The sequence below is a fragment of the Gavialis gangeticus genome, unplaced genomic scaffold (genome assembly GCF_001723915.1).
Source record: "Gavialis gangeticus isolate Ggan-Ray unplaced genomic scaffold, GavGan_comp1, whole genome shotgun sequence".
In the NCBI taxonomy this organism is placed as follows: domain Eukaryota; kingdom Metazoa; phylum Chordata; order Crocodylia; family Gavialidae; genus Gavialis; species Gavialis gangeticus.
The window spans coordinates 14,889,897-14,917,396 of record NW_017729024.1 but is presented as its reverse complement, the minus strand read 5'-3'; the positions used below and the strand labels follow the sequence as shown (position 1 = coordinate 14,917,396).

Genomic DNA, 27,500 nt, shown 5'->3' with positions numbered 1-27,500 from the left:
TTAAAACTACTAGATACATACACTTCCCTGTTCCACTGTCCTGTAACATACATTCAGTAATTTAAAATATTAGAGATTCAATATTTCTTTTAACTGATTTCATATATATTATATATCTAATATATAATATATATTTACACACACACACACTCCCCACCCACCCAGTCAGCAGGACTATACTGTTTCTTTTAAACAGTCTGATCAGTGTTGATGATCTACTCAAATTATTTTGTGAATTCAATGGAATTTATCCACTACCTGGAAAACATGAATTTTAAAAAACCCAAATGGAATTTGTGGATCAATATTAGCACCAATACTGTAGTTGCAAGGATTCATATGGCCATTCATTACTTAAAAATGACTGCAGGGATTGAAACAATATATATTTTTATAATACCTCTCTTACTGCGTGAGCATTCCTGCATTTTTTTAGCAATACTTGCCAAGTCCACGGATTTGTTCCTATACTAAATATTATACAGCTTCCTTTACTGTAATATACAGTAGTTCTTTTGTCCTGTTGAATTATTTCATTGTTCACCCAGAAAAGTGATCAATACATTTCCAACAGAAGTTACTTTCTCTTCCTCCATTGTATGGCTCAGTTTCAAGATTGTTTAGCAGACAGCCACTATTAGCATTGCCAGTACCTTAAGAGTCAGCAGACAATGACTAAATTAATAATCAAAGTTTTGAGGATGGCTTGGTGTTAATGGAAACCAAGGTACTCACAAGCATTACCCTTTTAACTAGACCTCCAATATTGCCCCACAAAAGAATGTTAGACATAGTTCCAATACCATAACTTAGCACTTAGTTACCTACCATTTGGATAACACAAGTCACAAACCCATGTGACTTTAAACACTATCACAGTATTCACCCTGAGAATGCAGAGGAAGCATTTAAGAATAAATTCTGATATGTTTTTGTCACACGTTCTTCCATTTTCTTTCATCCCCCTTTGGGTACATGGGTTTGAACCTCCTATTTGGTTTTTTGGCCAAATAGTTCATGCCACAGTCAGGTACTGGTGATAGAAAAGCCCAAAAAGGCTTGTGGAGAAAAGGCAAGCAGCAATCCACCATGTCAGAAAAGACAGGAGTCCTCGGAACAGGAGAGGAGTGAAAATGTTCTTTAAGCTGCCCAACGCCATGGTTAGTTGTATTACAGTTACCTTCATCTTTCCATCAGCAGATGGAGACTCAAAGTAAACTGAATTGGGGAGTAGATTGTTCTCCATTGGAGAGTCAGAGCTAGATTCTGGATAGATGCCCCAGGAGTAATTACCTATTAAAAGGCAACAAAAAAAAACCCAGTTAATGGCAAGTAGATTCCAAAACTAGTTTGCTTGCATTTTGCACCTTGGTCAGTTCTATAAACAGGGCAGCAATACTCTTCACATGTAAAAGTTAAAAAATACAAACCTTAACTTATAAAAAAAAAAAAGAGTTAGAGAGTCATATTGCAATATTACATTTAACAAGTGAGATCTTAGGGTATGAATATGTATAGATTTTAGCTGCTTTAAAAAGGAGAGCGGAAGCTGCTAGCTGGGACAGCAGCTATTATAGTGTAATTGTTATATCTGCATGATCCTTTATTGATCATGTTAGCTCTATAGCCAGTCAAATTTCCCCATTTAATAATAGGATTTTTAACTTTGACCCTGCACAAAACAATATTAAATAGGAACTGTTTTGCCATACGTGCATCATTACAGGATCACAAAGAGTTAACAGTCACATTGCAACAACTTGCATCAGTATCTTTTGATAATTGATGATAATGTCTATACCCTTAGTGTAGTAATGCAGCAAGTGATATCTAATCTTTCATCAGGAAGAGTTGACATCACTTCATCCTTCTATCAACACAGAAGGAAACTTGTAACATATGTTCAAGAAGTCCGTGAAATGTTCTTACCAAATTTTACATATGCAAAACAGATTTACCTAAAATTAGAAGCATTTGTTTTAAAACGGTATGTAACTTTTCAAAAAAGATAATCAACAGCATGATCTGTAACATTAAATTGTTTGCCTATTTTAGGTCAGACTGGAATTAACAGCTTCCAAAACCACTTCAAGTATAAAATAAAAACTGTTTGGCTTGAAACCATTCTACAATGTCAAAAATGTAAGATCTTTCTTCATTTCTAGCTACATATGCTTTATTAGTTCTCTTTAATAGATAATAAAAGCTTTATATAATACAGGAAGGGAAAAAATTCAGTAAGTTTTGCATACCTAGGGTTTTCAATAGCAGAGTTGTGTGTAGCAGCATTACCAGAGGTGCCACATACTGCAATGCAATTACACAGAGGTAATAAAACACTCGGGCCACCTGAAACCAACAAAATCTTTGAGCGACTTAGTGTGCAAGAATGCTTAAGACAGCTGATGTATTATAAATTATTATAGCCAACATTTAAATGCAACTATCAGTAAAACTAAGCAGCTTAAAGAAACAGGATACTAACAAGGAAGACCACATTCCAAAGTTTTTCACAACTTTTTTAACATGTAATACAGCTTTTAAGAAAAAAGCTTATTGAAGAATTTCAAATTTAAAACAATTCAAAATTCTTACAGCACTTATTCATTCATCAGTTATTTCCTCATGAATGGAAGCAGTGAAAAACAAAACAAAACATAGAATATTCACTATACTTTTACAAACAAAATACTATCATTCAGTATTCTACATTTTGATATACTGAATATTACCTCTGAGCCCACTTTAAAAAAACAATATTAAGAATATGTTTATTAAAGTATTTAAGTTTCTTAGGCTTCTAATCATATCACAGTTAATACAATTCCTGGATCTCCCCATGTGTTTTGCACCATTTGCGACATGTAAAATGGACAGAGATCATAGACTAAAAGATTCAGACAGGGATATGGTATGGTGATCTAACAGAAGGACTAAGAAGGACTGTGTAGAGGCACAATGGGACTTGTATTATGTTGTTTCCTGGATTTGTGCATTTTTTCCCTCCTGGTATGGTACCTTTCTGGAAAGAACTACATTTCAGGAAAACCTCCCATTTCATAGTTTTAAAATGTAAATACTGGTGCTGTAGAAGGATATAAGGACAGGGCCAAAAAACATGAGTTAACTACGTGTGAATCACTTACTACATTTGTCATTTTTATTCCATTATATTTACCATTTTCTGCAGATCAACTGTACTTATTCTGCCAGCCTCTTTTTTCATCTGATCCACACACTTCTGCGCTAAATTAAGGTAGGCTTGCAGATGGTTGCGCATCATGGCCAGTCGTAAAGCACACAATAGGATTATAATCCACAGCCGTAGAGTATCAAATGTAGCTTCTGACATTCTGTGGATAAAGAGTAACAATCTCCAAAGGTCATCCTCAACTTAAGTGTTATGTATTTGTTTATACTACCTATACAGAATCTTGAAATCTACTGAAGGAAATACTTAACACACAGTCAACAGATACACATCTTACAGGTAAACAATATTCAATTACAGGTAAGCCCACCCCCACCCTTAGCAGCTATTACTTCCAATCATGCCGTAGCATTAGGCCTCTCATATCCACTTGGCTGCACGAGAAAAACTTAGCTCTTCAGTACTGAGAATTCAAGCAATCTAGAATACTAAACAAATAATGAAATCTTTCAAATAAATCCAGGTTTAGAACTCTGTAGTGTGTATTCTAAATAGCAACTGGAATAGTCTGTTTTTATCCTGCAGCTCTTCAGCCAGATTAAATGCAAAGCGAGTTAAACAGTGCATTTCTAATTTTACAGGAAACTCTAAAACGTGTACAATTTAAGAGTCTTAATATTACATTCTCTATTGAGTTTAAGCTCACTACAATTTTTCTGATATATAGAAGTCACAATTTTAAGACAGCTTTCAGTTTTAGCATCAGTTGTAACATGAGTTTCAACCAACTGTCATTTTTACACTGATAATTCTGGTTTTAAAAATAAGTTAAAAATACCCAGTTTAAAGTAATAATTGGTCACATGTCCCTGAAATTCTGATTTCACAGCCCATTTTCCTCTCAAAGGTGTTTTTAAACGCTTTGATAGCTCAGCATTTAAAAATGTAGCTTCAAGAGCATGACTAGTATAAATCAGGGTACACTAAACCCAACTGATTCTGATACCTATATATATATATATTTAAGGGAACCTTACAAAGGCACACTCTCTTTTCCTAGAGGTGGGTTCATAATATAGTCCTTGGTGATTGGCTTTACCCATAGGAGGACCATAAGTAAAGGTGCCAGGAAGTTTATATGTAGTAACGTTCTGAAACAAAAACAGAAGAAGAAAATATAGTGAATGTATACAATTATTATAACTGAGACTCCTGGATTACTACTATTGACTCTGTAGTATATATTATTAAAAATAATGTGGGACAATAACTGAGAACGTAGTGAAAGCTGGAACATCACTTTCTTTAATATTCTTACTGGGTTTAACAAAATAATTAGCTAGTGTAATTTCCTAAAATCTTAACATTAGATTCTGTGATACTCTAATTGGAATAATTTCCTGCTTTAATTTATTCCAACAGATCACAGGAAATCATACACAGCAGTATGGTAAGAAACAGTTGTTGAATGCATCTACAATGGTATAATGTAAAGTTGTGGAAGCTGCTATAAAATTTAATCTAAAAACTCAGATTCTCTGATTGGTAATTACGGAAAACATTGAATTGCATTTGTGAATATTTTTTCTATTAAAAAGTACCTAAAATCAGGTTATATTATCCATGCAAATTGAGAACGTATCTCTCAGTTTTGGCAAGTCAAATTTCCCCATTTAATAATACGATTTTTACCTGGGAATCTTATCTAATTAACATGCAATTAAAGATTCTCCAGTAACAAAAAACCCCAAAACACATTTGAGAAAAAGAGCAGCTACTTCCTTTTAAAGGTACTGGGTTCCTGGGAGTTTATACTGAATGGCTGAAGTAAGAGAAGTTAAGCAACTGCAGTACAAGAACAATTGTATATATAAAAAAAGAAGACTTGTGGCCTTTGGAGTTAACACACATTCTTGTTCTTGCCATCAGGCTCATCAGAGAGTCAGCTCAAAGGACTGGATTTTGCCCCCATTTAAGTCAGTGGAAACACTGTCACAGACTTCAGTGATACAGTATCATATGTCGACAACAGTGCAATACTGCATTATTGGAAAAGCTCACTTGCTTGTACTTCCGCTTGTAAAAAGAAGGCTACAATACTACAGTGGAAAACAATCAGGTAACTAAAAATAATAGAAAGGGAAAGTGAAAGTTTGAACTGCTACTAAGACTCCTAAAAGCATTCAAATGTGTGCATTCTTCAGAAGCATGTCATGCAGGCTAAGTAAATCATTGGTTTCAGCTGAAGAAAGGGGAAAAAAGCAGTGCTGGGTATGCAGTGTTGCTAAGTAACTAAAATTACAGAATCAAAGAGTAACCCAAAGTAGTTTACTAACTTGTGAAAAAGGCTTTTACCTGCTTTCTGCTTATTTAAGTTGCACTAGTGGGTTAGTGAGCTGGAATGTGCAAAAGGATGGCAAACATCCATTTTTATTCATTCAAGCAGTGGGAGAAAGGCTGAAAAGAAATTAGTGAAATGCATGGGGAAAGGGAAGGAAGGGACTAAGAGAAGTATTCCCAAATCCACAAAGTAGCAGAGAGCAAAGTGATGCTTCTGAAAGAAAGCCAAAAGGCCAATCAAAATGTCGAGTAACAATGAACAAAGGATTTTATTTGATATCAAACACCTTTCTTGTCTGTACATCCAAGGATCTTATTAGCCTTTTTGGATATAGCATTGCAGTGGGAACTCTAGTTCAGGTCATCATCTGCCATAACCCCAGTCTTTTCAGAACCCTTTCCAGGTCCGAGGTCCCCCATCCTGTACATGTGGTTTGTGTTCCTTGTTCCTAGATATCTGACCTTGTATATTTGGCAGAAGAGCGACACACTGTTGCCTCCAACTTAAACAGCTATCTAGGTCATTTTATGTCAGTGACCCGATATCTTCAGAGAAGATACCATCCCTCCAATACCTGTTTCTTTGCAAACTCCCAAAAATTATTTCTGTCAAATTTAGAAAAAAAAAGTTAAATAGTATAGGACCAAGAACTGATCCCTGCAGGACTCACTGAGCAGTGACTCCTTATTCCTAGTTACAGAGACCCATCATTTAACTGGGTTTAAATATTCGAAGTGTTATGTTTTTATATTGTTCTGGTTGATTTTGTGTACCCCTACTTCAAAAACCCTAAAGAAATCTAGTACATCATACAAGCCAACTTTGACAAGCTCAGGAGGCTTATCGGTGAGACCCTAAGGGACCACAACCCCAAGGGGAGGGGAGTTCAGGAAGAGTGGTTGCTGCTCAAGGGATCAATCCTTGTTGCACAAGCCAAGGCTATTCTGTCTCGGAGGAAAGGCAGCAAAAGGGTACAGCAGCCCCTTGGCTATCCAGGGACCTAGCAGACCTCCTGCAGCTAAAAAGAAAGGCCTACAAAAGATGGAAGACAGAATCCACCTTCAAGGAGGAATCTTCCGCACTGGTCCGGGCCTGCAGGGAGCAAACCAGGAAAACCAAGGCTGCAACAGAACTCCAACTAGCTACAAGTATCAAGGACGATAAAAAGTCCTTTTTCAGATATGTGGGGAGCTGGAGGAAAAGCAAGGGCAACATTGGACCCCTGCTAAACCAGATGGGACAACTGACAACCGATGCCCAGGAAAAAGCCAACCTATTAAACAGGTACTTTGTGTCAGTCTTTCATCAGTCCCATGGGATGCCCATGCCCATTACAGGACAGGGATGCCTGGGTGAGGAAGATTCTCTGCCCTCCATCAATGCTGACCTTGTGAAGGAACACCTTGAGAGGCTGGACACCTTCAAGTCAGACAGCCCTGACAATCTACACCCCAGGGTACTTAAGGAGCTGGCTAGCATCATAGCCCAGCCCCTGGCATGGATCTTCGAGAACTCCTGGCGCTCTGGTGAAGTGCCCGAAGATTGGAAGGTCAATGTGATGCCTATCTTCAAGAAAGGGAGGAAAGTGGATCTGGCAAACTACAGGCCCATCAGTCTGACCTCTATCCTGGGCAAGGTCTTGGAAAAGATTATCAAAGAGGCCATCCTTAACAGACTGGCTGACGCCAACATCCTGAGGGATAGCCAGCATGGGTTTGTTGCGGGTAGGTCTTGCTTGACCAATCTCATTTCCTTCTACGACCAGGAGACCTATCACCTGGACAAGGGAGAGGAGATTGATGTCATATACCTTCACTTCAAAAAAGCCTTCCATCTGGTATCCCATGATCACATCTTGGCGAAACTGGCCAAGTGCGGCCTCCGGTTCACCACTATCTGCTGGCTGGGGCATTGGCTCCGTGGTCAGACCCAGAGGGTGGCGGTTGACGGAAGTCAATCGTCATGGTGCCCTGTGACCAGTGAGGTCTCCCCCAAGGCTCTGTCCTCAGACCTATATTGTTCAACATCTTCATTAATGATGTGGACATTGGAGTCAGAAGCGGACTGGCCAAGTTCACCAATGACACCAAACTCTGGGATAAAGCATCCACACCTGAGGACAGGAGGACGATCCAGGCTGACAGGCTCAGGAAATGGGTGGACGAGAAGCTGAGGGTGTTTAACACCGAAAAAATGCAAGGTTCTCCACCTTGGGAGAAAAAACCTGCAGCATCCTTATAGGCTCGGCAGTGCTACACTGTCTAGCACTACAGATGAAACAGACTTGGGGGTCACGATTGACCACAAGATGAACATGAGCCTGCAACGTGATGCTGCGGCTAGTGAAGCGAGCAAAACCTTGGCTTGCATCCATAGATGCTTCTCAAGCATATCCCAGGATATTCTCCTGTTGTACGCGGCCTTGGTGAGGCCACAGCTGGTGTACTGCGTCCAGTTTTGAGCTCCACAATTCAAAAAGGATGTGGAGAAGCTTGAGAGAGTCTAGAGAAGAGCCACGCGCATGATCAGAGGTCAGGAAAACAGACCTTATGACAACAGGCTGAGAGCTATAGAGCTCTTTAGCCTGGAAAAGCGCAGGCTCGGGGGCAATCTGATGGCCACCTGTAAGTTTATCAGGGGTATTCACCAGAGCACCCCAAGGGATGAAAAGATCAAAAAGGTTATAAACTACTGCAAGACCATTTCAGGCTGGACATAAGGAAGAATTTCTTTACTGTCTGAGCCCCCAAAGTCTGGAATAGCCTGCCATCAGAGGTAGTTCAAGCACCCACATTGAATGCCTCCAAGAGAAATGTGGATGCTTATCTTGCTGGGATCCTATGACCCCAGATGACTTCCTGCCCCTCAGGCAGCTGGCTGGACTCAATGATCTTCTGAGGTCCCTTCCAGCCCTAATGTCTACGAAAGTCTATGACATCTAGTACATCAAGACTAACTACAGCAACCCAGGTTGTAATCACATTAAAAAAAAAATCAAGATAGACAAGACTTACTGTTCATAAACCCATGCTGACTGGCATTAATTACCCTGCTTTAATTCTTGTATCAGCTTGTATCCTGTATCAGCTATTTCATTATTCCATCTTGGATCAATGTCATGTTGATTGCCTAAACCTACCTGAACTGTCCTGTTGACCCTTTTTAAAATACTGACACACCTTGGCTGCCTTGTCTTTTATAAATTTCCCCAGTGTTCTAAGACTTACTGAATAAGCATTAAGGGCCAGAAACACATCAGCTAAACTTTGTTGTTTTGTTTTTAAACTCCTGGACGCAAATTACCTACACCTGCTGATTTAAAATGTCTAACTGCAGGAGCAGTTGCTTGACCTCTTCAGTTACTATCAGAAAATAAAGGCTCTCTTCTTCCACCCAAACAAAGAACAGAAATATGTATTGAACACTTCTGAATTTTACAGACAATTCTACTATGGTCTAAATTAAATTAATATAGAATAGGATTCTTCTATTTCTTGATATACTTGAAACTTTTTTAAAAATAGTCTTCCTCTGATATTAAACAGGAATACAGAATAGAGAAAGAGGATTATTAAATTTGTGTTGGCCAGTGGTGCACCTGCTACTGCACTATTGTATACCATACTGGTGTCTATGCCTCAATAAAGATGTTGAAAAAAATAGGAGAGATTCACAGAAGATCCATGGAAAAAAAAGATTTGAAAAACATCTGACAGTGAAAGATTCAAGGACAGCTATTCATTTAAACCAAAGAAAAGGTTAAGGGACAACTTGAGCACAGTCTAAGCTGAACAGACAGAGCTAGACTGAAGAGTTAACTATTACCAAGGTAAAAGCAAAAACAAAAAACTGGAAGAGGAACACACACAATTTCAGATTAGAAGTGGTACACATCTCTAACACAAAGGGCAATTAATTACTAGAACAAATTACCAATGGTTGTATGGATTCACCCAAACCCAAACACCCAATCCACCCACTGTACGGATTCAGAAAATACTTGGTCTTCATATTTTAAGTGATATGCTTTAGTTCAAGCACAGCTACTCAACTTAAAGCAGAATTAATACAGGGAAGTTTTATGGCCTATGTTACGTGGCTTGCATGTTATGTGGAAGAATCAATATGATAACACCAGTTCTTACTGGACTTATTTATGAAGTCTAAGAATGCTATCAGGACAAGCATTATTAAGTACTAGGATATTATGCCCCAGGAAATTGGTGGGGATTAAGCTATCAGAGAATCCCAAAGAAAGAACAAGTTAAATGCAGCAAACAGAACATTTAAATGTACACCTGTAACAAAAAAGCTGAACTTGCATCTGTAGCTGTAAACCAATGTCAGGCTCCACCTCCCCAACTAAGTAACTTCGACTGTAAAAGTCACTGAAACAGCATTGCTATTTTATCATTTTTAAAGATGTTAGTATATTCCATTAATGCAAGTGAACGCTCTATGTTACTCTAATTTTAATGTTTTAACATGATGTAAAGTAAAATTGCTAAGTTTCAATCTGAAGTTTTAGAAAGACTGGATTTCAGATTTGATTGGTTTTTTTGCCCTCCTTTAATGTTTTTTCAAAGCCCTCATCTCTAATCCACTCCCTGCCTCCCCCACAACATGCAAACACTTTCTTTCCCTGGCTTCCACTGAATCATGTTAGCAATGAGGGTTCAATGCCCATCTAAGAGTCAGCAGCCACATCCTTCCTTCCATACCATCCACTTACTACAAAGTTGTGCTAAGAACCTGTACAATTCTCAATGTAAGAGCTCCTCTATATGTGCAGGTAAAGGCATGGTGGGAACTAACGTGCAATCCACACAATTGCAACTCCTGTCATAGCACATGTGCATGGCAGGAGGTGTGATTATGGGATTGCACATTAGATCCCATTGCACCTTACTGCCAGTGCAGGGAGAGCCCAAGAGCAAGCTCCTGCAGCTGGGAACCCCCTCAGTTGTGGGATTTCCAGCCCTGGCTCGGCATGATGTATCCCTGCAGCCAGGAGCCCTGTGAGCTGACAGGGCTCCCAGCTGCAGGGGATACTTTCCTGTATATGCAAATTAAAGTTTAATAGCAACTGGCTAGAAAGTTAGACCTCAAAAATGTGTACTAACTTTATAGCTGGTTGGAGCTTCTTATGGCACTCTAGGTAGTTTGCATGTGTAAGGTAATTATGCAATTAACCAGTTAAGTATGTGATAAATGCAACATGTAGAGGGGGCCCTAGAATGCAGGCAGGCATACTCCTTTAATTGGTTCTGATCATGTGAGGGATATAATAGATTAGCAGGAGACAGCTTGAGCAAGTATGTGTGGTTAGAGGCAAAGGGAGCTGGCAGGCTGCTGTAACTTGAATAAGCAGGTGGGAAGTGAAAGAGAAGGCCCGAGTGAGCCATTACTTAGATTATAATGAATTGTTTGCTTATTTGTGTACTAAACTAAGCATATTTAAACACTGGGTACATCTATGTTTCTCTTACTGTGTTATTTTTTCTGATGCTAAATTCAGAGCATCCAGATGCATTTGAGCCAGGCGCAAGCCAGGGAATGTCAAAAAAGCACCAATAAGTGAACACAGAACAGCCAGGAACAATTTGAAGGTTAGTTTAGACACAGGACCCCTAAAAGAAAAGAAAAGAAACAATCATTGTGTAGAATATTTACAGAAGCTGTGCTCAACTCTCCACATCTCACCCATTAACCAAAACAAATGCCCCCAAAAAACCAACCCCGCACCAAAAGCTCCCCCAACAAAACAAACAGCATTCAGGTGTTCAAGAGCAGTTTTTCTTCAACTTGCAAGAATACTAGCACTAAGCCTAGAATTACTAGCAATACTACAGATTCATCAACTCCAAATGAAAACTAGAAAGTCCCCCTGATTATGCACATTTAAAAAAAAGTCAGAAAACACTTGTGCACTGAAAAGCAGGAACAGTTTTCTAGGAAACATTAAGTTTGCAACTTAAATAACTTGAGACAGCTAAACATTTAAAAAAGAATCCTGATTGTTCAGGACATCCAGAGAAGTCCAAGAATATAAATACCTAGCAGAAAAGTTCAGCAAGCTTATCGATAGAGGGAAAGATACTGTAAAGTCTCTGTGACAAAGAAAGGTACAATACATTACCTCTATTTTATATTATATTATTTTACTTGTATTCAACCTTTATGCACTAGGTAGCACTCAAAATATCTAACTGTTGTTGATCTATTTATACATAATCAATGTAAAATATGACAAGTCTAATTAGCATGTCTTGCTAAGATGACTACTCATATTTTTGTATTACTGAATGATGCAATGTAAAATGGACATTTTAAATAAACAAAAATCAAGCCTTTGAACTTTTATACTTTTAACTTCAGACTTATGCAAACAGCAAAGCATTCAGTACAGTTTACTACTGATGTAGGACAACAAAAGTCACGTGGGAGTTTCAATAGACACATTCATGATCCATTTCACTGCAACTTCCATATGATGCCATGACCATGCAAACATTACCTGTAAGCTGCCAAAGCACTGCAGTGAAATTCAAAAGTAAATGAGGACACAGCCACTAACTAGAAAATTAAGCATTTGCAAAGGAAGCTGAGAATAATTTAAGAATGTACTGAAGGATAAAAAATGCAGAGTTCAGTAGAAGTTAATTTAAAGAGATTTACTCAGAACCCAGAATCCTAAACAGACTTAGAGGTACAAAAAGAGTTCCCTTTAGACATCTCCCCACGAAGAATATATATTTCTTTTTAAGAATTTCTGCACGCCCACACCATGTAATCATGTAATAGAGCACATGCATGAATGTATATTAAGGCACAGACTGCAATAAAACATTCATTTTTGAGAACAATTTATAAATAGCGATCCTATAAACTAGAGAATCACGTGTGGAATAAGCCTTCCTTAGTTATCCTATATACAATATGTTTACCTCAGTGCAAATTATATCTGCATAACAAGATAACAGCCTGAAGATGTACGAGTGAAAACTGACTTAAATTCCAACTGTGCCACAGGCTCCACCTGACAAAACAGTTCACCCTCTTTACCTCTGTTCCCCTACCTGCACAATAAGGACAATATTTATGCCCAGAGGGATATTATTCTTTAAGCAACATTTTTAAAGCATTATAAAAATGAATTGTTTGTGTAAGAACTATAAAGAGAGAGAAAGATGCCTGTAATTTTGAAATGTAACAGACAGCAAACTGTATGAGCAGTTGTTCTTAATATTAATAAAAGGAAAACATTAAGACATTCCAGACAATCTAGAAGTACAGCTGAAGTATTCTAATTAATCTAGCCCTTTCATAGTAATAATCACAATACAGGATCTAAGTGCAGAAGAATTAAAAGCTCACTACCAAAAATAAGCAGATTGATAATTGTTATTATTGACTATAATGCAGACTGATTTTTTTTTTGATTTTTTTTTTTTTTTTTTTTTCAGAAACTTACTGGGATTCCAAACCTTGCTTTTCAAGAAACTGCATAGCACTTTCTGAAAAATTTGAAAACCCTGCAGAGAGAGACATTTTTATTATATATTTTACCATGGTACAAACATGCAATATCTCTTTTGAAATAAAATGTTAGAAAACAGAACATCTTTTAAACACATTTTCTTACATCTAGCTTAGCTCTTTCATGTGCTAATTAGTATGCCACAATACAATACAACTCTGCTATTAACAGAAGCAGGCTTTGAAAACATCTGTTTGATATTTGTACATTTCATGAATGTGAATAAAATTTACATTAATCTTTAAGAACATAAGTAATTTTCAAACAGAGGAGTTTCACTTAACTGTGTAAGGCAAAATGGGTTAAAATAAAATGTTATGCAAATATAATTAACCAAACAACCAACCACACAGAAAATGACACCATTTACAGAAAAACAAGGGAATTATACAAGATGCACCTTAGAATCTGAAATCTAAAGCAGGACTTATTAATACAGCTTGTTTTAATACAGTACAGATACTCTGAGAGACATTCGAGGAGATTAACATTAACTTTTAAGGTCATGTAATCAAGAGAATTCATGTAAAGTTGTTACCTGTCTCAAGTCCAAACTCCAGGTAATTTTCTGTTACAATGAGGATTGCCATAGCTTTAACAAAGAAAAAGAAGCCAAAGGTGACACAGACTGATCTTTCACCTCCATCCTCCACTTTGAAATAGTGAGTAGTCAATGAGAACAGTACCTTGCTACGTGAGGAAAAAAGTCAAGGAAAATAAAGTTTTACTCATGTTGGCAATTACATTTTAAAAATAGATTGTGATCATCTGCACTGTAACATTCTTCTAGACACAAAACCTGCAAATAATGTGATACTTATTACATTAATTTCAGAGACAATTATGCTTTAGAATATCATGAAAGTTCAATATGCAACTGCTACTTAGGGACATGATGGGACATTAGAAAAATGTAATTCTAGAAAATGATTTTGTTGTGTCCTTTTTATAGGCATTAATAGCTATTAAACCAACAATATTCAGTATCTACTTCTATAATTTAACACAATGCTGCTCTAAAGCAGGTATAAACAAGCCAGAATTCTAGGAAAATTGAAAGTGTAAGATATAACATAGGTTTAAGAAACGAAATACAGAATATATCTTAAATGATATCTTTCAAGATTCAAGACATTTGAATCTGATTTTCAAAACAGCCACATGTAATCTATTCAGATTTTCAAAATAGCCTATAAATAAATTAAAAGCAAAGGAACATAATACTTAGCAGAGATGCACCCACACAGACAGAATATCTCTGTCATTTCTATATTAGAGATTCTTAACTATGAAAAAAATATTGAAGGTTAAACCTCAATACCACTAAAATAAGCGATAGCTTCTAACCAACTTTATTCAAATCAAGATTTAAGGTGTGAAGGTTTTCTTTTTCCTCTGCTTGTTTTACATTGGGGTGGGGGGGCGGGGAGAGGAGAATCAGGATGCCAGTTTTGTTTTCCTTCCTGGAAAGGTCTTGCATGGACTTTTAATTAAAAAGAAGCTTAAATTTAGAACAAATCATTGGGAGTTCGAGTAGAAAATTCCTGGCTCAGGTTTCCCCTTCTTGGTACTTTCTGCTGCTTTCAATAATTTAATTTTGCTCATTACATAAGAAATGGAAATGCCATAAAAATAATGGTCCTTATACACCTGCCTACAGAAGAAAACCAAGGTAAGTAAGAGAAATTTATCAAAAAAATCCTTGACAAGATCCCTAACCAAAGGTTCCTAAAAAAGTTTACCTGTCCTGGGATCTGAGGGAAGGCCCTTTTATGGACTGAAATCTGGTTAAAGGACAACAAAATGAAGGGTAGGACAAAGTGATTGGTTTTCAGACTGAAAGAAGGTATACACTGGGGAGGGCTCAGGGCAAAGGAAGTAGAAAGCATAATGGCAAAATTTGCAGACAATACAAAATTATTCTGCTTTAGTCCAAACTGAAGGCGAAAAGTTGCAGGAAGATGTTATAAAACTGAATGGGCAGGAAAAAAAAAATTAACAGTCAATACAAAGTAATGCACATGGGGAAAATAATCCTAACTACACACATAACACTGAATTAACTGTTACCACTCATAAAAGATATCTTGAAGTCATTGTGGAAAATGCTCTTTACAAAGGCCTGATATTCAGCAGCAGTGAAAAGTGACGTAAAATGTTCACTAGGAAAAGAATTGAAAAAAGAACTGAAAATATCATTTGCTACTATATCAATCATGGTGAGTCCACACCTTGACTACTGTGTGAAGTTCTGGTCACCCTCTCTGCAAAAAGCAATAGAACAGAACTAGCAAAATAGAGAAGGGCAAAAATGATCATGGGTATGGAATGGCTTCTGTCAGACTAAAAAGGATTGGATTCTTTAGCTTAGAAGATGGACAACTGAAGGGAATATGACAGAACTCCATTAAATTGAGAATGGTGTGAAAAATAAATAAGGAACAATTTTTGTTAGGTCTCAAAATGCAAGCAGCTGACAAAACCCAATGAAATCATCAGGCAACAATTTTAGAAAAACAAAAGGAAATGTTTTTACTGAATGTATAATTAACATGTGACACTCACTGGCTATTGCAGAAGTCAAGTTTAGCCAGAATCAAAACAGGATTAGACAAATATATATACAGGTTTCCCTTGCTTTATGTGGGTTCAGTGGCAGTGCTAGGAGGGTGTTGGGGGACGAGGGCTACAGTAGGGCTACCATACATCTGGGTTTTCCCAGTCACATCCTCTTTTTGGCCCCTGCCCTTGCATCTGGATGGGTTTTTAAAATGAGAGCAAATGTCTGGGTTTTTGCTCTTCCTCTGCTCTGCTGGGCTAGCTGCTTGGGGCTGGAAGCAGCGGGCAAGGTGACTGGCTGTTGGAGGGCACATGCTTCCCACACAGCCCCCAGCAAACTCCCAGGTAAAGACACACTGCATGTGGGCGTGCAACAAAGGAGCTGCTTGGGCAGAAGGGCTGGGGATGCAGGTAGCTGCGGGCTGGGAGTCTGGGGGAGGGGCTGGCAGGGCTGGAGGGGCAGGGGTTTAGAAGTGAGGGTTGCAGGCAGAGCATGGGCACAATACTGCCCCCCCCATCATATGCCCCTCCCCTCATGCAAAATGCTGAGGTGGCTGTACCCTGCCTGTCCCCCCAATCCCTCAATAGACCCTGCTAACCCCCCTGACCCTGATCCCCCCTGAAGCCTCCTTGCTCCCCCCCCATCCTGAATTACTTTAGGCCAGGTAGTCATTTTTAGTTTGATTTAATTTCCTCAAATGTCTGTACATACCGTACATACCCTATTTCTAATACTCTTCCTCTAAAGCATCTGCCAGTTTTTGATGACAAACACCGAACTGGATGGACCTTTGGTCTGACTCAGTGTATGCCAATTATGTTCATATGTTTTGGCAACTTAAAAGTGCTGTGCAACATGACAGTATAGTATATGAGTAGCAAGAGACTATTTTGAGCATAAGATAGTGTTTTGTAGCTCTTGGCACTTATTACTATGCTGTTACCATGCATCTGTGAGTTTAGTATAGAGCTTATCAGCAAACTTACAGCAAATTCAGTAACAGCTAGACAAGAAAATCTTTTTCAAAAGGCAATAGGTATAGACTCCAGGTATTATACCTGAGAACAAAGTCCTTTCATACGAGTGTCACAAATAAGAACATCTTAGGTTTCCTGATCTTTTATCAAGCAGTTTTTAAAAGTTCCTTGAACATTCCTTTTTAATGCAGTTCTAAACATAATTAGGGCTGTAACCATACAGTAAATTAAGATAGATTTTTTCTAGTACACTTTCAGCCCTACTACAACCTTAGCTGCAGTCCATTATAATTGAATTTATTTTTCAAATGCAAGAGAAAAAGTCCATGTTCAAATAAAATACCTGTGTCAATGTTTCCAGATATTATCCTTTAGACAGAAAAAGGAAAAAGGAGAAATAAGTGTAAACCACAGCAGTTCTTCCATTGCAAAACCCCATAATCATTACTTTAACTATGAGGGTGGGGGGAAGAATTAAGATGCAGGTTGCATGAAGAGCTCATTTTAGAGTACTAATTTCAGCAAAATGTTTTGAATCTGTACAAGATGGTGTACATGCTATGGGGTTAACATACATACTTTAGTGTCAGGTTATGAACAATGAATGTGTTACTGTATTTCATTAACCAACATGTGCATCTCAATGCGTACTTTACTATACTTTATCAACACATATATGACTAAGTGGCATATCAGCATGTGGTTTTTCAAAAGTGATCTTAAACTATTTAATGAAAACTCCTGCATTTGTTATAAATTCCTTCAATGGGCAGAAGTATTGGACACAAATAATTTAAATTCTTGATATGTCATATCCAAAAGTTACATCCATTGGGGTATAATACTTAGCAGCCACAGTGCTATCAACAGTTTTTAAAATACTTGACACAGACGGTAAGTATGAATTTCTACTTGACAGATGGGAGAAAAGACATAGGCCATGTACAAGTGTTACATTTCTACTTTCCCAGTAGAAACAATGAACTTACAAATGTTCATATAGCTCCTCCCAGAGCAAAAACAGCAGTTCTGGGAAACAAATAAGTCACCTCCAACATAGTAGCGGTCACTTCCACTGCTGCTGGAAGAATGAATGCCTGTACATTTACTCTTGCACAAGAAACTGCAGCACTGTCCTCCAGCATCCCAGCATACATTGATCCTTCCTCCCCACAGCTCAAGGGAAACAACTAGCAACTCAAGCTGGACTCTACTACTCCAGCCAAGCATGGAGCAAATCATTCCTCCTAGCAGCTAATACTGTGCTCCAGAGCTGCAGCTAATGGTGCCAACACAGCTGCATGCCCTGCACATCACTCTGAGCAGGTGTGGGAACCCAACTAGACCCTGACACAGACCCAGCCCAGACTCAGATCCCCAGTGAGAAAAACACCCAGACCCCAGTTATGCACCCATACCTACAGCCAATCCAGTAACTTGATACAGAGAGGTCAGGTACCTCCTTACCCTCTAGCACCACAAACAGATTCAGGAGAAGACTCCATAAGAGCCAGCAGAACAAAAAGGTATACCTGTGGATCACCATGAAGATGAACCATGAAGGGTCACAACTAGGAATGGAAGCAGTACCAGGACAAGACAAAATGGATAGGCACCTGCTACAAGCTCTATGACAGCAACTGGGACCTCAGAGGAACCAGGCACTACAGGCAGCTCAAAAATGAGGGGGAAGGGCACAGGGTGGGCAGGCCAGTCCTGTCTCGTTCTTCAAACAATGCAAGCGCATGTAGGACGGTGCTTGGGGCATGATCAGAAGGCAAAGTTGCTTCACCTGGTCTTCAGCAAACTAAGTTTGCATTGATTGTGGCTGTGACCATCTCCATGTCTTCAAGAATGAGCTTATCATGCTGCATAATGAGGTAGCTTTCCAGCTTTATCCACATAATGATTAGGATTCCTGGCAGCACCATCACAGTGGGCCACTCTTCCACTAATTTCATAGTGGGATTAGTCCTTGCAGGACTATATCCTAAAGAAACAGAATTCTCCCTCACCCAACCCAAGCTCTAACCTGGGATGCAGAGATTTTGGCTAAAAAAAAAAAACATGCAGAGAAAGCAATATTCCTACAATGAGGGAATGGGTTGGGTTCGAATCAAGAACCAGCAGTTCCTGTACCCACCCAGGACCCCAAATCCCAGCTGAACCATGTGCCTGAGGGCCCAAACACTAAGAAGTTCAAGTTCATGTCTGGGTTTGTTAGGAGATGCCCATCTCCTCCCCTCAAGGCAGCAGAGCGTAGGGACTACTCAGAGCATAAGAGATGGGAACTGACTTCAGATGGGCAGGGTGAGGTGGTGCAACTGTCCCTGGACTGTGATAGCAGAAGGAATCTGTGACTTACCATTTTGAACTCCTGCTGCTGCAACAATGGCCAGATGAAAAAAAGGTGCAGCACAGAACTTTTATAGTTATGCCACTTATTTGAAAATAATGATACAATTAATAAAACCCCATCTGCTCCTTGCTCCTGTCCAGACAGAGTATCTGCAGCAGGGATTTGAGTCCATGCAGGACAGGACGAAAACTCATGACACAGGTGACTGAGGGCAGGAGGAGTGTGAGGGGTGGGGTAAAGGAGAAAGCTAGCTATGTCCTGTCCAAGGGGAAGGAGAGACCTACATGAGTGGAACTGTGACATGCAGGAGCCTCCTTTCCTCGACACCCAAGTCCACTCCCATGAGCTGTCCCCTGCATCAACTGTTCCAAGGTGCCCAAGACCACAGGCCCCCAGTAGTGGTAGTGCACAAGGCTTAGTGAGGCAAACCACCACCAAGCTCCAAGATCTGACTGCAGTGTGTAGCCCAGTACCCCAAATTCTTGCAGGAATGGAGCTGATATTCAGGATCACAGGCCCTGTGGTCTTCCCCCTCCACATGCCTAAGATCCACAGGGAAGTAGGCCCCTACCTGCAGGGGCCAGAGCCCTGAGAACAGTGACTGCTCTGGCCCTAGTGGAAAGAAAGCCCTCCAGCCTCTGGGGTCAGGTTGTAAAGCACTGCCCAAGCATGCTGGAAGGTCTAACAGGAACCCAAAAATTTAGGACTTGTGGATGTAAACGGCAGGCACCCTTGGTGCTCCACATATGCAGCTGTGGAGTTGCTTGTGCAGGAACTGGGTCCATTGGTTGGTGCTAGTGGGGTATGGATGCTAGTGGGGTAGCACTGCAGGCTGCTGGAGTGGAAATTGGTAAGTTTCAAAAACATACTAGTCAAAAACGGTTTGATTTTCAGAGATAAAAATGTAACTGTTTGCAATTAACATAGCAGATACAATTGTACAGCTGAAATTCACATTTAGCAATGGTTATGACAGACCATTTGTCTTCAAGGCTACTTCTTTTGTTGCTCCTCTTCAGTTACTGGAAACTATGCAATGTGTATATGCTATCACCATGAAGAGCCATCAATCACCTAAACCAGTATCCTGAAAACCTAACCCAGTATCCTGTATCCTTTCAAATCCTTTAAATACTGGTGTGATGCAAGCCAGGTAGTACAGCTAGTCTTCTCACTCCTTCCTTCAAGGTACATACTGTCACTAACTGTTCCTACCTGGTGATTAAGTTTTGTTAATCTGTTCTGCTAAGAGGTGAAGGTTAAGAGATCTCTGTGTACTGGAACTCTTTACCTGGGCTGTCATCTGTAAGATTACTGAGGTTCTAAGACACGATTAAGATCTTAAATCACACCATAAAATTACAACATGCCACATGTTCAGCCAATTCATGATGCCATAAAAAGGCAAAGTAGCCAGAAAGATGTTTCACATATAATGTAGAACAGAGTGGGGATGACCTTTTTGGCAGATGTGCCAAAAATTAGCCCCATACTAAGTGCCAGATCAAGTCCCTTCTTCTGCCCAATCTGCTGCTCTGCTTTCTCCTTCTTGCCTTGTGTTTCCCACTTCATCTCCTGCACTGCTTCCTGACCTATCTGCTACTATGTTGCCTGTCCTCTCCCTGATCTGCCACGTGCCACACACAAAGGCTACCTATGCCACTTGTGGCATTCATGCTGCAGGCTGGCCATGCCAACGTAGAATATTTAGGTGACTACTATTTATGGAACCTTCAATAGTAGGCGCAGATTGTGTCAGGGATCACTGAAGCAACAGTCATGCTCTTCCATGGCCAGGAAGTGATTAATAGTGATGTGGGAGCCACTCTCTGGTAATCCCCTCTGCACTAAATTAATCTTCGATTAAGTTGGATGTAAACCTGCTTTGTACCACAAATCTGTGTAAATATGTATTTAATAAATACCTAATCTTTTCTTCTCATAGGTAAGTCAAAGCCACACTAACTAAATACCTAGGGGATTTTTTTCTTTTTTACTTATTAATTTTCACCAAAACAGAATACAAAATGAAAAATCTGACAATGCATTCAACACCAGAATTATAATTATGGTTTCAAAATTTGCTACTTTTGGGAATGACAAATTCCCACCACTTCAGTTTTATTTTTAGAGTACTAGTCTAACATAAAAAGCCACTGAGAGTCATGGCTATCATTAAAAAAAACCCCAAAAAACAAAAACTAGAGTTCAGATTTTTCTTCTACTTTAATTTTCAATAGATGCAGTATGCAAACTGGACTCTGATGAAAGGCTCTTGGTTAACCAATTTCCATAAATGTACATACAGAAAAGTACTGGTGCAAACAATATTTTTCTCCATTTTTTCCTTTCATAATTTGCAATGGCAGTTAATACAGACCTTCTGTTCTAAATGCTAAATCATATTGTTTTCCAGTTAAATTAATGCAGAATTCCAAACCCCATGAGAAACCAAGATATGAAGTTTGTGTTTTTGAAATCCTTTACTTAGTTGGTTTGTTATTACTTTAACTCATTATTGCTATTCTTCCTAATGAACTCCCATAAGTAAATCTACAAGACAAAAAAAGCCTAAAGTTACATTTTTGGGTATTTATCAAAACAAATAAAGGTATTATTTCTGCAAAAGCATTTATGTGAACACATCTTCTCATTGTCTTGGTAACTAGATTTTACCCATGGATCGTTATACTATATTCTATATAGATGCTTAATACCACATTTCTCAAACTACCCAGGTTCCAGTACAGAATTAAACACGACTAGCATTTGGATTGTTGGTGGTGGTATCTTTTATTAGACCAACTGTATAGTTGGGAGGGACATACACTTGGTTTAAAAACAAAATGAAAACATATCTCCCACAAAAATCCTTGCCTGCTGTATTTTACCTGGACCATCACAGCTATTACATTACTACGACTAGTATTTGTTATTTGTTGGTTCTGATCCATTTCCTAGCAGGACAAGCATGGGCTGCAGAATGTTTTGGTTTTGTCATGGTATGGTTAACTTGGCTGTCTTTTTCTTTAATAAAAGGTTGCTGTTTATGCATGTTGGAGAAGCTCCTTAGTTCCTTGGAGATTCTGTACCACATTCTCTGACCAACTCTCAAGGAAAGTGCATCTCCTATGTAAATGAGCTTTACGCTTACACTGAAGAGTTTATTGAGCCACAAGGATACAGTTATTAGTTTGTCTATTCCAGAGCTTTAAAGCATCTGGAAAACTGGAACTGAAATGCTATCTCAATTCAAAATCCTATTGGAAACTAGTATCAAAAGGGGAGAACAGATGTGATATGCCTACAATAACCTGCTTTTTCTGAGGAGATGCATTTCAACATCATGCCTTGCTATTCTGCATTATTGTCATCTAGCTGTGTCCACAAAAGCATGAATAGCTGAGGACAGTGTGGGACCTCCTACCTAACCATATTACCTACCTACTGGCTTCTCAAAGTTATGGGAAAGCTTTAACTCTTGTACACTATACATCTTTAACAGTGACACTGCGTGCTCAATAATATATGTGTATCCACTATGCCTAAGTCTATGAACATTATTCTTCCAATTCATTCTACATTCACAAAAAATGAAACACCAACATCCTGCCCCTTACAGTTCTTTAGCACCTAGCCAAAATTCAATCTACCTTTGACATAATTATCTAACATCACGTAAACCATCATCTTTTATATTCCTTTAGCTGTAAACATTAATATTTGCATATCCTTACAAGTTAGTTACATATGCCCTGCTACATATGCCTGCAAGTCACTACAGATTTCTTGAAGTATATACACAAATCAGAATACACAGGATGTAACATGTTTCTACCTACCAAGATACATGGATGAATGCCAGGAGTACTTGATTCAATATACGGCTCACATAATCTTACCTTAGACGGAAGGCATTCCTGCCTCTGAAAGATCAGAGTACATAGATACTGTTTCTATAACTTAGAGTATTTGAACTGGGTAATTCCCAACCAGCACTGCTGTTTGATTTTGTTTCAAAAGTATTATCTTATTTTTATCAATTCTTTCCCTTTTAGATTACAACATTCTTTCATGAAATTTCTTCCATAAATTACTGATTTTATCCAGGACTATAAAATTCACAAAAATCTCTTACTGACTATGGAAGTGATGGCCATACAGGCCCCAGGCACAAAAACATTGAAATGTGCAACTACCCAAGGATGAACAACTATTTTTCACGTCTGGTTAAATCCAGGGTACATAGCTTTATTTATGCTGGATGAATATATACATTAACACTATCCTATTTGGCTTTACTAGTCCAGTGTATATGGATTCTTTTCTACTTTAATGACAAATACACAATAACTCAAAGAAGTGAACAAATGATTATTTAGGACCATCTATACAATTGTTACAGATAGAAATCAGCAATTTGACATTTTTTCCATCTAGTAGTGTAAATAAGACTTTTCCAGGTTCTCTTTCTGAAAGCAAACTGTAAGCAGTCCTGCACATACTAAAATCTTTTTTTTTTTTAAAAAAAGGGGGGGGGAGGAAGAGTGTGACAAGATACAGCTCTACTCTACTGTGCAACTAGCAGTCAGCTGCAGATACATAATATTAACAGTGCACACACAAACTCCATTCATATCAATAATTCCAAGTACTGTTCTCTACACTATATTAGGTAGCATGGGTACATAGGGGTTTTTTTTTTTATTGATATACATGTGTGTGTTTGAATTCATTATGCTTAATTCTTGTGGTGCCCATCAAAACAATGGTTGCTTAAAATGTGTTTCCAATATGTTAGGATGATGTGCTTAATCACATGTGCTGATGAGTGCAATGTAAAGAAAACCAAGATAAAGTTATGGTTAAACACAAAAAATTCAATACCATATTCACTACAAACCAAAAGCCATAATTATCAATTTGTTTTACAATTTACCATCATACTAAAGCAGAGGTGGCTCACAGATAGGTATCAGGACCTTGGAAATCTGAAGTTTTTCAATCCACCAACACAGTACAACTATTGTTATGTTAATTTCTTGTAAAACTTGACCTTATCCTCTAGTTCCATACAAGTTTTAAGATAGCTAACCCCACAAACTTCTCTTCTTTGAACTGCTCAATTTTGTTTAAGGTAGTTTTTAAGAACACTTCATATGGACAGAATATCTACTACACAAGAGCATTTTACTTTTTTGAAATGCCACAGCAGTGTACTGGGTTATGATTATCAACAATTTCTCCAAGAGCAAGAGGGTTGCTTTTTACTAGAAAATTTGTTGACAGGAAGAGGCAAGAACTCCTGAACCTAAACTTTGGGAACTTCAGTATCTCACTAAACTGTACTTTGGGAACATATGAATAGCTTTAGGAAGACATTCAACTGAGCATTTTTCATAGGTCAATTTTGGGGCTGAAACAGTAATTGGAAAATTTTGTCCAAAGTTGGAAATCCTGGTGGCTTTTGTACTCTCCCAGAAGTCTATGCTCTGGCATCCAGAAGCATTCCTTCAATGGATACTCTCCGGAGGCCAAGAAGGAAGAACAGCACTATCACATACATGAGGATACCAAGACCTGCAGAAGTGAAGTTAGCTACAAGTCTTTAAGTCCTTTGTCCTTTTAGTTGTATATTGAGGAAAAAAAGGCAGGAGAACAATGTCATATCAGAAACCCAAATCAAGATATTTAACCTTACTGTCATCCGTTTTGCTTGTTTAAATAGTATGGGAGGAGATAGCGACTGATAAAGGTTACATTCAAAAGAATGCTGACTCGGCTAATTAAGCATTGAAAAACAAAAGGCTTAAGAGAGGATGAAATCAAACAACTTATATATAAAACTCATCTGGATGACAAGTAATGGTAATTTCAGCATAGCTGGTTTCCACTGGGTAAGAAGTGCAGCATAAACCAAATACAGTTGCAAAGGTCACGTTGCTACATGGTCTAGATGCCTTCTGAAATTCAGATTCCCCAGGTGAAGTGATTAAGTTCTTCAATAATGTGGAACTGAAGGAATCCTATCTTCAGTATTAAGCCACAATGATGAGTTTTCTGAATTGGCTGAGGATTTCATGGCTATTACTGTAAGCAAAAATTAAGTTTAAGTGCCATCAGTTCACCTGGACTCAAATCTGGATCCAGTGTTTGGGTTAGCATTAGCAACTGAAAGATGAAATGTTCTTTCTAACTGGTAGACAGAGTGAAGAAATGTTGGTGTTTTGCTAGAGAATCAGCTTAGTACCGACTCCAAGGAGAAATGAGAGGGGGTAGGGCAGACTGTATTTTGCTTTCTGGGAAGTATTCATGGAGCCTACACTTTGAAAAGGCTCGATAATGATTATATACTCTTTTATTAATGTTATGGAATATGTCAACTCAGATTGGAATCTTGGATGTTACCTTTATTGATACAAACAGAGGACAAGATAGATGTGTACCTTATAGACTAAATGAATAAGATGCATCTCTACTTTGTCTTCCGCATGACTAAGAAAACACAGCTAACTCTCTTTCAATCTAGTTATGGCCCAGGAGACAGACGCTTTAAAAAAAAAAAAAAAGTGAAAAAACCTCCAAAAACTGCTCCTCACAAAGAATAGACCGATACCAGATTTTCACAGATCAAGAATTTTGTCAAGTCACTTGCAAATTTTCAAAGAAATGGATGCCGCTTCCTGTTGATGGATTCAACTCTTCTTTTTTCCCCTAAAAGAGATTCTAGAGGGTAACTTATTTACCTCCAACTTTAATATGTGAATACTGCAAAATTTCCTGTTACACCTCTTGTTCAATGTTTATTGGGCCATTTAGGAGAGCTAGTGAGGAAGTAGGGCCCAATGCAAGTTCAGTACAACTAGAACTTTGGCAAGGATGAAAATATATGCTGGTAGAGATTCAATCCAGATAAAACTGAGGTGGTAATGATTGGACTGTTTCCCTCAACTTGTTTCCACAACACTTATAGGTATTATTTGGGAGTTGAAAGCCTGGATATCAGTCATTTGTTCCTCACGTGCAACAGGGACATTGTTCTAGAATTACATTTATTTGAAGAGGATTCTACCACTAGTATGAAGAGAAAGGGCTACAACCTTTTCTCTCTCTCACACACATCGCTGTAATAATCCAAACTAGGCCTGTCAATTAAATCTGTTAACATGCTTGATTAACACAAGAACCAATTAATGCATTAATCGTGCGCATGGTTTTGGAACCCACACCCAGGCTTCACGTTGAGATGCTGCATGCAGGTGTGCAGCCACAGCATGCATGTGGCCAGGAATGCAGTCCAGTGGCATGTAGAACAATACCCAGCAGGTAAGCCTGTGGAAGAGAAGGGGAAGGGGGGGGGAGGGGGCAGACTGAAGCTCCCACAGTGAGGGAGGGAGTGGGGCAGTGGCTGTGGTGGATGGGACTCCAGGGCCAGGGTGGGTCATGGGAGCCATTGGTGGCTCGTCCAGGGGCACAGGGTAGGCAGGGCTCCCTGCCACTGCGTGCACCCTGAGGCATGAGGGGGCATGTACCCCCTGGATTTGTGCACAGGGCAGAGGCGAACTGGGACCTGGCACTACCTTTGAGAACTTGGTGCCCTGCTACCTTTGCCTTGGGACCCATGTGACGCCATGTTGTGCCTTCTGCTGCTAAGTGAGAAGGGGGTGCAGCAGCACAGCCAGCATGCGATTCCTGGGGCAAAGGCAGCACGGTGCAGAGTCCCAGTCCAGTGGGAAGCCCACCTCTGCCCCATGCACAAATCCAAGAGGCACATGCCTCCCATGCCTCCCTGGGGTGAGGGGGGGGGGAGTGCATCAGCAGGGAGCTATCTCCTCCGCTTCCCCCACCATAGCTCTGTCCTGCTCCCTGCCCTGAGGTCCTACGCACTCCAGCCCCTGCCCTACTCCCTCCCTCACCATAGGGGCCTCGATCTGCCCTTCCCTTCCCTTCCCTTCCTTTCCCCCCCAGTCACACCCCTTCTCCTCCACAGACTTACCTGCTGAATGCTGCTCTACATGCCACCCAGCTGCATTCTTGTAGGGTTACAATATTTCCAGTTTCAAAAAAAGATGATGGGGGGGGCAGAAGACAGTGATATGCTTGTGCCCTACCCCTGCCTCTCACTCCCAAGTCACAGCCCCCTCCCCGCCAGCACTGCTGCTGGCCCTAACTCCTAACCTAGTTTCATAGTTTCTAGGGTCAGAAGGGACCTGAGCAGATCATCTAGTCCAACCCCCTGCCATGGCAGGAAAGAGTACTGGGGTCAAACGACCCCAGCAAGGTGTTCATCTAACCTCATCTTAAAAACCCCCAGGGAAGGAGCCTGCACCACCTCTCTTGGAAGTTGGTTCCAGACCCCAGCCGCCCTGACCGTGAAATAGTGTCTCCTGATGTCCAACCTAACCCTATCCTCTGCCAGCTTGTGACCGTTTTCCTGGTCACTCCTGGCAGTGCTCGGGGGAACAGCGACTCCCCCAATGCCTGCTGATCCCCCCTGACTAGTTTATAACAGGCCACAAGATCCCCCCTCAGCCTTCTCTTTTGGAGGCTGAACAGGTTCAGGTCCCGTAGC

General features: G+C 39.5%; 1 protein-coding gene across 6 annotated transcripts in view; it reads right to left on the bottom strand.

The window, feature by feature from the left end:
- TMEM161B (transmembrane protein 161B) overlaps window positions 1-27,500 on the bottom strand; it is a 133,056-nt gene that overhangs the window by 39,732 nt on the left and 65,824 nt on the right. For 3 of the 6 annotated variants that reach the window (XM_019516915.1, XM_019516914.1, XM_019516920.1), the window contains 7 exons: window positions 13,571-13,722; window positions 12,967-13,027; window positions 10,982-11,122; window positions 4,189-4,302; window positions 3,179-3,353; window positions 2,253-2,349; window positions 136-1,293 (listed from right to left, as the gene is read on the bottom strand). In XM_019516915.1, coding sequence (XP_019372460.1) covers window positions 1,016-1,293; window positions 2,253-2,349; window positions 3,179-3,353; window positions 4,189-4,302; window positions 10,982-11,122; window positions 12,967-13,027; window positions 13,571-13,722 — 1,018 coding nt within the window. In that variant the 3' untranslated portion in view covers window positions 136-1,015. Of the gene's footprint in view, window positions 1-135; window positions 1,294-2,252; window positions 2,350-3,178; window positions 3,354-4,188; window positions 4,303-10,981; window positions 11,123-12,966; window positions 13,028-13,570; window positions 13,723-27,500 lie in introns of those variants that run through there. The other 3 variants (XM_019516916.1, XM_019516921.1, XM_019516919.1) reach the window with 2 other exon arrangements.